The 11583-nt window shown below is 52.3% G+C and overlaps 1 protein-coding gene across 6 annotated transcripts in view; it reads right to left on the bottom strand.

Annotated features, from left to right (window-relative positions):
* Positions 1-289: 289 nt before the first annotated feature.
* TTC3 (tetratricopeptide repeat domain 3) overlaps positions 290-11583 on the bottom strand; it is a 108291-nt gene continuing 96997 nt past the window's right edge. For all 6 annotated transcript variants that reach the window (XM_054578254.1, XM_054578261.1, XM_054578274.1 and 3 more), the window contains 8 exons: positions 10003-10103; positions 8709-8799; positions 8205-8306; positions 6039-6385; positions 4757-4883; positions 4473-4574; positions 2823-2915; positions 290-1767 (listed from right to left, as the gene is read on the bottom strand). In XM_054578254.1, coding sequence (XP_054434229.1) covers positions 1657-1767; positions 2823-2915; positions 4473-4574; positions 4757-4883; positions 6039-6385; positions 8205-8306; positions 8709-8799; positions 10003-10103 — 1074 coding nt within the window. In that variant the 3' untranslated portion in view covers positions 290-1656. The remainder of the gene's footprint in view (positions 1768-2822; positions 2916-4472; positions 4575-4756; positions 4884-6038; positions 6386-8204; positions 8307-8708; positions 8800-10002; positions 10104-11583) is intronic.

Raw genomic sequence — 11583 nt, 5'->3', positions numbered from 1 at the left:
TCATATGAAAAATGTTACGTTTGCCTAAAACAGGAAACTGTCATCTCTGTGTACATTTTCCACTCATAAATTTAAAGAGCCAGTCTTGGGAACACAAAGGACCATTTGGGCCCAGACTCTGAAATATCCCGAGACCCTCGGTCAGACTCCCCAGGCATAACCTGATTCTTTCCTGATGGCATCGCTTTTAAAAACGTGAGCAGAACACAGGCGTCTTGCATTTCCAGTAGAATCTTTTTCAACGTTATTTCACACAGAATGGACAAGCACGCCAGTGGACTGATGTCATTTAAAAATACTCTTTATTTTGATACGCACAGGACATGTGTAAGGCAGGTTCACAAGCCTGAAGTTATGTACAAAACACGTTCCCTCACGTCCCAGCTGCTCTGCTTCCCCTGTACGTGCTGCTGTGAGCTGGTCCCCGCGCATCCTGACGTCTACAGTCCTCAGTCACTGGGAACGTGCAGATGCTGCTTCACGGACCCGCGTGGAGAATCGGCGGCAAAGCAGGGATAAGCGTCTATGGACTAGGTCACCAGGACACCAAAACTCACGGGAACAAGGCAGAGGAGGGCAGCCAGATCGGCTCCTAAACTTGGGACTGGGAGCGTCCAGGGGCACAAAGAACACTGAAGAACATTTACTGATCCTTCCTGTCTGAGAGGAATGGAATGCGTCGAGAATTCGTGTTTCTGCATTTGCCACTGTGTATAAGTCACTAAAGAGAATGATTTTTTAAAGGTTCTACTATCGTTAGAAGGCCACAGTACAAGAGTGCATGCGTTACTTCACACGAACATCATACATGGAACGCATGTGACAGGGACACCGTGGGATTGTCTATCACACGAGAGTCTATTTCTCGTGGTGGGAGGAGGGAGGGGACTGATGGTGACCATTCCCCGTGGTGCCTGCTGCGAGCTACTGGTGCCCAAACACCATCGTCTAATCATGAAGCAGCACAAGCGCCACTCAGGAGAACGGTGAGGGAGTGCAAAACAGGTTTCAAATGTGAGGTTGGGATATGAATATGGAGCCTTGATTTCAGGAGTAGATAGTCTTGATACAAGAAAGTGGTCTGTAATCAATTTTCAAAAATCAGATTCTATCTCTATAAGACGACAAATAAGCACTTTACAAATCTACTTTCAGGAAATAAAACGAACAATCAAAATCACACAATGTGTCACATGAAGGGATTTGAATCTTGGTCGAATTCAGCCAATATTTTAACATCAAATACGAATGATTAAAATGTGGTTGGCTTAAGCCCATTATTTAAATGCAGAAACTTTGAGGAAGAATGTTGGCATATTTTCAGGAATATTGACTCTTGAAAAATTTCAACCTGGGCCCTTTCAGGTCAAGGACTCCGGTACAGAGGCGCCCCTATGCTTCCCGGCAGGAGCCTGCCGTCTTGGGCTCAGCGGAGGCCCCGCGCGGGGAGGCGGTCACACCAATTCCAGTAGCACCTGGCTGTTACCAAAGTGTTGAACCAGTGTGGCAGTTCCTATCAGCTACGTGAAGATTTCCATTTATTAGCACTGCGACACAGTGCAGAGTCTTCAGATGCTTGCCTTTGACACTGAAGGCTGTGTAATGTTTTCCTTCCAATTCAGCAATCGGCCAATTACCCTCTGGGGCCGTGACCCTCTAAGACAGCAGGCGGCCTTTTCCAGAAGGTGCAGGCCGCTCTTCCGACAAGAGGTCCCGTTTGCGGCAGGCTGGGCAGGTGCCCTGGCCTTTCAGACCCTTCTGGAAGCACTGGAAAAGAGAAAATGAAACCGGTCAGTGTCTTCAGGAGCACGAGGGGCTTGTGTGCCCAGCAGCTCCGCAGGAGACTCGGCGCTTTGCCTCGAAGCGAGCGGCTCCACGCCCAGGATGCCGGTGCTCAGGCCAGGAGTGCGGACGGGGCCCCGGCGGGGGGGGGGGGGGGGGTGCCACTCAGAGCCTGCCCACGGGCTCTGGGCCCCTGACCCGGCTGGGGGTGCCTCTAGCACCCCCGCCAGCCCACCCCGGCTCCACTTCGTGCCCTGACTTCTCGAGGCCGGTGCTGTCTTGGTCCTCGGACTCACTCATCCGGTTCGTCCCGCCCGCCGGACCTCGGTTGCCGCACACCCCACCAGCCTGCGCCTGCAGTCTGGACCGAAGCCTGTCTGCCCACCATGGTCCCCAGCGGCCGGCCTGCTGCCACCACGGAGCTGGGTGTGTGCGAGGTCTGGGGGCCCGGGCACGACACTGCGCACCGGGAACGGGCAGGCCAGCAGCAGACGCCCGTCTCGACGCCCCCAGAGGCGCCCTGTGTTCATCTTCCTCTTTCTCAGGGATTCACGTGCTGCCACGGCCGAGACCCGATCTCTTCTAACCTGGCATGGGGTGCAGGGCAACTGCCAAAACAGTGACCCCCAATCCCGGAATCTGCTGGGACTGGGCACAACGGACCAGCAAGGTTGGATTTTCTCCCCTGAAATGTTAGGCTCACTCATGCACTGCACTAAACTGGCCAGCCTGCGCCTCGCTCACGGGTGTGTGAGGTCACCTGTCGGGGCGCCGACGCTGCTCGGGGTGTCAGCCCCAACCTCGCCGGGGAAGCCCATGGCGCCGGCTCGAGGTGCTGCAGGAAGGCAGCACGCAGCGCATGGCCCAGGGCCCGTCCCCGCTCCCAGCACCGGGACTGGGAAACAGAAACAGTGACACCCCACGAGGGTGGCAGGGGAAGTGCTTTGAAAACCTTCGACACCCAGGGAAAAAGTCCCTTTTGTTTTCAAACTACTTCATAGTCTAGATGCGCGGTGAGGGCCGCCAAGGAGAGCGCTTACCCCTTTGTGCAACTTGTGCCCACACCTCAGCTCACGCATGTTTCTGGCTTTGATCACCCCGTGGCACATTTCACAGCGATGTGCGCTCGATGCCTGCGGACACAAACGCAGCCGCGTAATAAATCAGGGTTGATTCCCGTAAATTCCTCTTTATCACAGACTCTTCCTACAGGAGGCCTTCAAACGCCTTTGCCACTGAAGTGGCAAATCACTCCCAATCACAGCTAAGCAGACTAAAGAAACAACTGACTTTTAAATAACATTTCTTAGGAAAAAATATAAAAGTGCAAAAAGAAAAGTATACTTTTAAAATTCTAATTTTCTCAGAGAAAAAAGTTTTATATGGTTAACAGATTTCCTGGTAAAATACACAAATGTCTGTTTATCGCATCCCATACTTAAATATGGAACTAACTGAATATCACAAATTAATCATTCAGCTAATTCTCTAATAGCTGGGGACAGTCACCTAAGCTTTCGTCACATCTACACTATGGACAACTGTGTGACCGAGTAAAATCTGAATGGAAGTTCATAGTCCCTGATGTAAAAGCTGCTCACAACAGCCCTCTGACCAAGAGCAGGTGACAAGACAGTATGCATCCCATGACTGTATAATTCGTATTTTAAAAAACAAAGGGAAATATATACAGAGACGCCTAGAAAGGCGTCGGGAAAGATAAAATGGTAAACGGTTACTTTCCCTTGAGAGAGGTTTGGTTTTCTATTTTCCGAAGTGTCTATGAACGTGGACGACTGGGACAAATCAAGCAAAGCGCACAGGGCCCCTCCAGCCGTCCGTGTCAGCAGGCTCCGGAGGTCAGGGGCGGAGGGGCGGGGCGCCGGGGCAGCGGTGGCCAGCGGGGTGGCCTGCTCAGAGGTGTTTGCACGGGAGGCGGGGCCCAGGGCCCCCGGGGACCCGGCACCATGGGGAGGTCCGCCTGCCGCTCCCAGCGCCCACCCCTCGGCACCACTCACTGCGCCTGCCTCGCACCCCCGTCTGAGCGCCCTGAAGGCAGGACGTGAGCCTTGCTTATCTGCATCCTCCGCAGCCGGCAAGGCACAGGAGGCCCTGAACCAGCTCACCAGCTGTCCGGTGGCGGGCGGGGCGGAGGGAAGGCCTGCAGCCGCAGCCGTGGTCGGGAGCGGGGCTGGGGCAGGGTCGGGAGGCCTGGAGGCCTGAGCTGCTGCTGGGGTTCCTGTAACTGTGCAGCAGCTCTGCTCCGACAACAACTGGACAGCACACAGGATCCGCGCTCAGTGCTTCTCTGTGACGGGGCCGAGTCTGTGTGATTCCAAAGCCCCTGGTCACACAGGAGACAGTTAAGCAAAAATCGTCCTTCCCAACTATTCGGAACGCCACACTCGGTGGACGACGGACGTAGGTGCCTGCCCGGGGGCCCGGCTCCGGCAGTGTGGTGGGCGGGGGCTCCTTCCCGTCATGCCAGGGGCTTCTCGCCGCGGGGCCCCGGGAGCCCGGAAAGCAGAGACCACAACCCCGCTGTTCACTGACTGTTCTAAGGGGGTAATGAATTAGGTCTAGAAATGAGAAGAATGGGGCTAAGTCATGGATTTCCTTCTTGTTCTTAAAAAAAAAATAAACCACACCACCCTCCGCCCCGACTCTCTGGTCACACATGCAACACTCACGGGCACGTCTTCCATCCTCTGCCCCTCGGTTCTGGGTGGAGGCACAGCCGTCACAGCCACGGGGCGGGGCTCACGCCACCTCCCGTCCTGCCCTGCACTCGGCTGCAGAGAGAGCGCGGGTGGGGAAGAAGGGTCAGCTACCCAGAGGCTCGGCCGTCTTGTCTTTAGCAAACTGCTCTCCACATTTTGGTTGTAAGCCTGTTTTTGTTTTTTACGATTCTCACATTTTATAACCAGATAATGGTGAAGTAGAGCATTTTGCTGTTTCTGGATGAAACACTGACCTTTTGGTTTTCCTGTTCATCCAGAACGTGTCTCGTCACTCTCTGGACAATTTCATCAACACTCAGTCCTGCGAGCGAGTTCTTGCTTTTGCTTCGCACTTTTTTAATTAAACCAGCCAGCTCGGTGCTGAAAGGGAAAGAAGGGAGAAATGACAGCAGAAGCCAAAGCCTTCTACTGCCGAGAAGTATTATATGTGCCAAAAAAGGACCTATTATGTGACAATACCAATCCAACAGCTAAGAGAAACAAATACACACACACATAAATTTGTATACAACAATAGTAACTGTATATAAAATAGCAGAATCATTCTTTCCAACTAGTTATGACAATTCCTATATTGTTTGTAAATACGCATCCCAACAGAATTTCACATTTTTATATGTGTGTGTGTATATGTATACACGCATTCACACATATACGTGTATCGCCCGTGTACCTGCTGGACCCATTCGGGACAGCAGACACCTGTCTTCCTATAGCCACTCACGCGACGTCACCAACGACCAGACACCACTGGTTCTGACTTGAAACCAGGGCAATCTCTATCTACGAGGAACCTAGTTTGCTGACTGCCTCCCTTGAGGACCTCACCCACAGCAAGGGTCGCAGGGCCCTGCACGTCCAAGGTCTGCGCCGGTGGACGTGGATTGACGGCCGAGCGCTGTTCCTGGCCGGGGAGCCCTGCCTCCCTGGCTGCAGCCCCGACACACTGCCCCCTTCACTGGACACCAGGAGCACCTCTGCCCCTCGCCCCAACCCCAGGAACAAGGCCGCGGCCAAAGGGCAGCCCTGCGTGCGGACTGGGAACTGGGCTGACAGGCAGAAGCGCCCCTCTGACCCCTGGCCCGGGGCTCCCTTCGGAACCTGCCCCCACACCCCGTCTTTCCAACCCCACACCTCTACAGCCGGAGGTGCTGGCCCTCCGCGTGTGAGCCTCTGCCGCCTTCTCTCATATGCCTCACGGTTTCCAAACAATATAGAACTGCTGCCTTGCAGCTCACTCAGTGATGCCGTAACTAGTGCTGCAGCACGTTACTGGTCTCTTCAATAGCTCAGTAAACTGTCACAGGTTCTGCTGTGTTCGAAGTTCTCAATCTAGATACACACATTAAATAACGTATTTGACAATGCTCACCTTTATTGCTTACAAAAGGAAAACAGCCCTTGTCTTTCTGAATGAAACAATTATGCAGTCCGTTCCACCTCAGCCCCCAATTGTCTGATCAGGAAACCTCAGGCCAATGGACGTTTTAACGGAGCCCCACTGTGCGCTCGTACCTGCTGTAGCAGGGGAACACCACCGACAGGTGCCCGATGAGAGTGTTGAACGGCTTTTTGGGAGACTGGCTGGGCCGCGCGGCACGGGCGGCGGGAGCTGGCAGCTTCGGACCCGCGGCATGCCTCTGGGTTGACTGGGCCGCCCGGACGGCGCCTGTGCCCGCCGGCAGCGGGGTGGCGTTCGGCTGCCCGGAGGGCGACGTTGGCTGTGGTGCAGAGGGAGCCCCTGCTGGGCGGTTGCTGGCGGAGACCAGACCTGCATCCTTGGGAACTGCCTTTTGGCCTCCGGGCCCGTGACTTGCAGGGTCCTCAGTCCCAGGAGCCTCCGGAAGTGACTCAGGGCGCACCTGCAAGGAGCACAGCACAGCAGCGCTCAGAGGGGCGTCCATGGACAAAGACTGGCAACGAGGCAGGGCCACAGCAAAACCCGGTGCTCAAGTGCACAGGAAACTTGAATACAACTAATGGTTTTTGTTTAAGAAAATGAATGACTGCAACATAACCTGTTCACTGTTAGAAAAGGATTGGCCTCTGCCTCCTATGTAACTCTCTCTAAAGTTCCTGTGAGGGTTGGAGCACTGCCCCTCACTTCTCCCCGAACCCGCTCCCTTCCCAGCTGCACTTTGGGCCTGTCAAATCGAGAGCTGCTCCAACACTCCTGAAGCTGCCCTTGCCAAGGTCACCGCAGTCTCCATCACTAAGCCCCAGGGACACCTGGACGTTGCCAGTCACGTTCTCGTTCTGTGTGCTGCTGGCCTCCTCCTTTGCCCCCTCCCTGGGGCCCATTCCCTGCAGGTGTGGCCGTGGCCTTAGGTGTTGAAGCTCCTTAGGATGCTACCCCCTGCCCCCCACCGCGGGCCATTTCAGTCTCTCAGGCCTCAGTGACAGAGGGCCTGCTGCCAATAACACCCCCCTTTCAAAAACTGCTTCCCTGAGACCTAACTCTGCACGCCCAGACTTCATGGTGGGCGACCCACCCGGGTGACTGCTGGGCCACTGCAACTCGAGTCTCCGACACGAGGCTCAGCAGAGTGGCCTCCCCTGCTCCGCCTCTGGCGCCACGTCATCCTGACGGCAGTCGGGACCTGTCCTCCCCTCTCAGGGCGCGCCCGCGGAGTCCCGAGCTCACGGGCAGCACAGCTTTCTCAGCTGCACCTCCCGAATACCTCCGGGCCCTGTTCTCTGCCCCCTCCCCCCCGCCTTTAAGTTCTTTTTTCTTTATTATCCTCACCTGAGGACAGGCTTATTGACTGCAGAGAGAGAGGGGAAGAAAGGGGTAAAGACAGGGAGAGAAACATCCATGGGTGGGCTGCCTCTCGTACGCACCGCGAACACGACTGAGCCCGCAGCCCAGGCATGTGCCCTCACCGGGAACTGGACCCACGACCTCCGGTTTGCGGGCCAATGCCCGACCAACTGAGCCACACTGGCCAGGGTCCTTCTTTGAATTTTTATGATCCGATCTCCCTTGAGATTAATTCATTTCCACTTAGTAGTTACCGAACATCTGCTATATCCAAATAATATATATGCCAGAATAAAGTGATACTAGGTTAAGCCATATTTTAAAGTCCACAGAGTAAACTTAATGCTTTTCTTTACCATGTTGCATATTTTAAAATGAAAAAATCAAGGTTTGGCAATCGCTGTTATTCAGAAGGTTCAGCATATACCTCACACCAGCAGTAAAATACAATATGCCAGACCAACAAAACCCTTGTGTGTCTCACATAGAGCAGTTTTGATAGTTTTGATTCCGTATTTAATGAGAAAACAAACCTTAACTTCCCAATTGTGGTCTTACGCCTCTAAGCGTTGAGGAATATGCTTACACTGCTGCACCTGGAGCGCTCTACCAAACTCAGGAAAACACGCGCGCCCCAGCGCCCACAAAGGAAGGGGCCTGGCCCAGCAGTGGGGTCGCCCAGTCCTCTCCTCAGGCCCCGATGCAGGAGGAATGTCTTCCATTTATACTGGAATGTTTGCTGTAAGGCTTCACAGGTTAACCAGCAGCACGGAGAATGAAAACACTGAGGCAAGTATTAATCTGCCCTGCCCCCACTCCCAGAAGACAACCACCTCCGACCACGTGGGCCAGTCCAGAAAGGAGCCGTGGCCCATCACGCATGCCCTTCCTTTCGAAAGGACGACGGCAGACGGACTTACTGTGCGACAGGCAGGAAACGGAAGCTCAGAAATCTGCACCCTGGGGAGGTCGCTGAGCCGAGAGCCACTTTTAACCGCCTTAATGTGTTCCTCAAACTGGGACTGCGGGAGGAAGGAAAGGTGTTCAGCGTTTCTAACCAATGCCAAGGGAAAAGCCGCAGTCATCGATGACTGCTGTTTCTCCTATTCCGCATTAAAAACAGCCAACAGCTTTCCAAGAAACACAGATGAAACAAAAGGTGCTAAAATGATTATTTCTTGCTTGTAAGGAAAGAAGTTCAGAATGAGGCCTCATTGGTTAGAATGCTCTGCAGTCTGACCCTACAGAACTGCTCCAATCTCTCAAATCAGGACAGAGTTTAGGACAGTTAAGAAAATATCATTACCTCTAGGAAAAATCTTCCTAAAATTTCAACAAAAATTACACATTGCCTTCACCACCTCAAAAAAGGAATCTGAACCATCATGCACATTCTGAGCATTCCAGGCTATTCCACAACTCACCTCTGCTCTCTCAACTTCTTTTCTCACATTGGAAAGAAATGACTCCCACTCACGCACTTCAGACTCCAGCTCAGGATGCTCTGCAGAGTCACTGAGGAAGTAAGAAAACATGAAAATGCCCTATGTTCACTTTAAAATAGTTTTAAAATCGAAAGCACTAAAGTACACATGAAAAAAACCTTTAAACATGAAAGATATATTTCACATGATCACGCACAAAAAACCCCATTTTTTAAGAACTGCACATTCTAAAAACACCCCTAGAAGCACGTTAGGAAATTGTAGTAACTGACCTAACCCCAACCCCAAAACTGGTGGGCAGAGAGCAAATATTCTCCTGAATTTTAACTTTTTTCCCCAAACTCGAATATTTGGCCATACTTCATTTGACAATCACGTTTAGCATTATACACTGTCTGTGAATTTAAAGAAAAAAAGGCACCCTGGAACATTTGAAACATTGCAATAAACCCTAATTCCCACCTTACGTAAAATAAAGGGGGGGCCTGGCGTCAGCAAGGAGACTGCTGATCTCAGTACCTCCGCACAGGGTCCCCTGAAAGCGACACTCGGGCTTTCTGCTCCTTCGCCGAGAAAATCAGAGACACTTTCAAATCTGTGCCTGTGCCAACTCTCAGGGTTCACCCTAGGGGAAACGCCGCATACGCCTTTGATGCCTTGTCTTTTCCTGTTCTTTGGCGCAATGGGCAGAGCTTTAGAACCCTGAGGAGAGGCCAGGGTACCAGGATACGGGCACACTAAGGGCGTGGATGCTGCCAGGGAGAAGGCGGCGCGCCGCACGCCGCGAGGCACAGCCTGGACACCGCAGGCCCCCGCAGCCGCCCACGTCCTGCAGCCCGACTCGGCTCATCAGGTCACCTTCAGTCAGAAAGATCCTCACAGGTGGGAAAAAACCCTGACTCTTAAAAACGAAGAAATAACGAACTAGACACTGCAGCTGCCTGCGTGCTGGCACCCTCGCAGCCGTCCCGCGGCAGGCAGGACAACGCTAAGCGTCGGTCGGGGAGGCGGACGTTTCCCGTACTTAGTGGGGAAAAATACAAATTTCCACTTTTTTCAAATAGTTAATGAATTTATTCCAAAATATTAACTATGCCTCCATTTAGAATTATGGATAATCTTTATCATTTTTGTCTTTTCTACCACTGGACATGTGTTAATTGTATAACTACTGAAAATAAAATGGCCCTGCCTCTAATTTTTTTTCCTCAAGCCACCTGCCACTTACTGACTACACAGTGCACGGGGAAGCGCGCCCACGGCCGCAGCGTACCTGCCCGGCTGCCGCAGGTTCTTCAGGTGCCCTTCTGCCTGCGCCTCCACAGCCCGCAGCTTGAACACTTCTGCCTCCTTCCCGTTTTCAAGCACGGACACCTACGGTTAGATCAGAGAGCGTTTAAGCACTTTAAAACTGAAAAACCAAAACTCTTTAAAGTTGCTGAAGCTTAAACCTTCTAACCCACTCTGAAGTTTCTTCCTAAATGATGTACAATGACCAAATCACCAGACCTTGATTACATTGTCAGTTCGCTCAGGTGAACATGAATTGGACCTTTTAGATTTGAAACTAGAATAACAAAATGACAGTAAAATGATATACCATATTCTTCCATGTACAACGTGCACTTTTTTGCCCACATTTTTTAGGGAAAAATAACAGTGCGCTTTATACATGGATGCAACGATTACACGATCCTCTGTATAATGTGCACAAAAATGTGGATGCACATTATACACAGGACTGCATCATCCACAGCAAAACACGGGACCTTAAGTGAAGCTGTTCTCAGATATGACACGCCCCACGTGCTTACAGAGCGAGGCTGGCCACGTGCATGCATGCCCCTGGTGGGCGTCAGTGACCCTCGGTCCTGTCCGCGGTGAACAGTGGGCCGGGGCCCACAGAACCACCCGAGGCCGTGTGTCCTGCTGGATTCAGAGGTCGCAGAGAGGCTGTTCTCAGCACGGGCATCGACAGCCGTATGCTCTCCTGCTTCCCCACAAGCCCCCCGGCCACGCTGTGAGCGTCCTGGCAGGACGCGCAGGATCGCCTGTTTCAGCCCCGGTGTCAGGAACCCTGACGGGACCCACCAGCAAACTGCTCGCCAGGTGGTAGCACACGAGCACCGACAAGCCCTGGGACACAGGCGTGGGCACAGCGCCCGCAGACTACAGGTACTTGCTTTTCCTTTCCTCTCCGTAGAAGCAGCTGCACGGTCGGTGTCTCACTGAAGACTCTTGTTTTCAGACTGTATAAGCTAAGCCTTTTTTAATTTTCCCAGAATAACCACAGTCACATATAAACAACATTTACTTCTTAATTAGACAAAGACGAGCATGTTTCCGGAACTGAACAATACAGAGCCAGGGGGCGTTGTTTTGAGTTTTGCTCACTGCTTTCTCGCCCAGTGCACTCACACTGCCATGTACTCTTCCGGGGGGAGGAGAAAGTATAGTCATAGTAAGTGGATGATTTTCAAGTTCCTCTTCTAGTATTGGCAAATATGTTTTATGGTTGGCTACTTCATGGTATATAGATCTTGATTAAATGTAATGAAGCCGTCCATTCAAAGTGGAGAGCACAAAAAAATGACTGAGTTATAATGTTAAATAAGGAAAGGAGGTTACAGCTACATTATACAAATTAAGCATAAGGGTAAACAATTAAAAAGCTACAGCCTTGGCTGCTGTGGCTCAATGGATTGGGTGCTGGCCTGCGAACCGGATGGTCGCCGGTTTGATTTCTGGTCAGGGCACAGGCCTGGGTTGCAAGCCAGGTCCCCGGTTGGGGACGTTTGAGAGGCCACTGTTTCTCACACAACAATGCTTCTCTCCTTCTCTGTCTCTTTCCCTT

Source organism: Pteronotus mesoamericanus, unplaced genomic scaffold (genome assembly GCF_021234165.1).
Source record: "Pteronotus mesoamericanus isolate MK-2021 breed Mesoamerican mustached bat unplaced genomic scaffold, CSHL_Meso_final contig_116, whole genome shotgun sequence".
NCBI lineage: Eukaryota > Metazoa > Chordata > Mammalia > Chiroptera > Mormoopidae > Pteronotus > Pteronotus mesoamericanus.
Note: the sequence above shows the minus strand (reverse complement) of the source record. Positions and strands in the feature narration are given on the sequence as shown.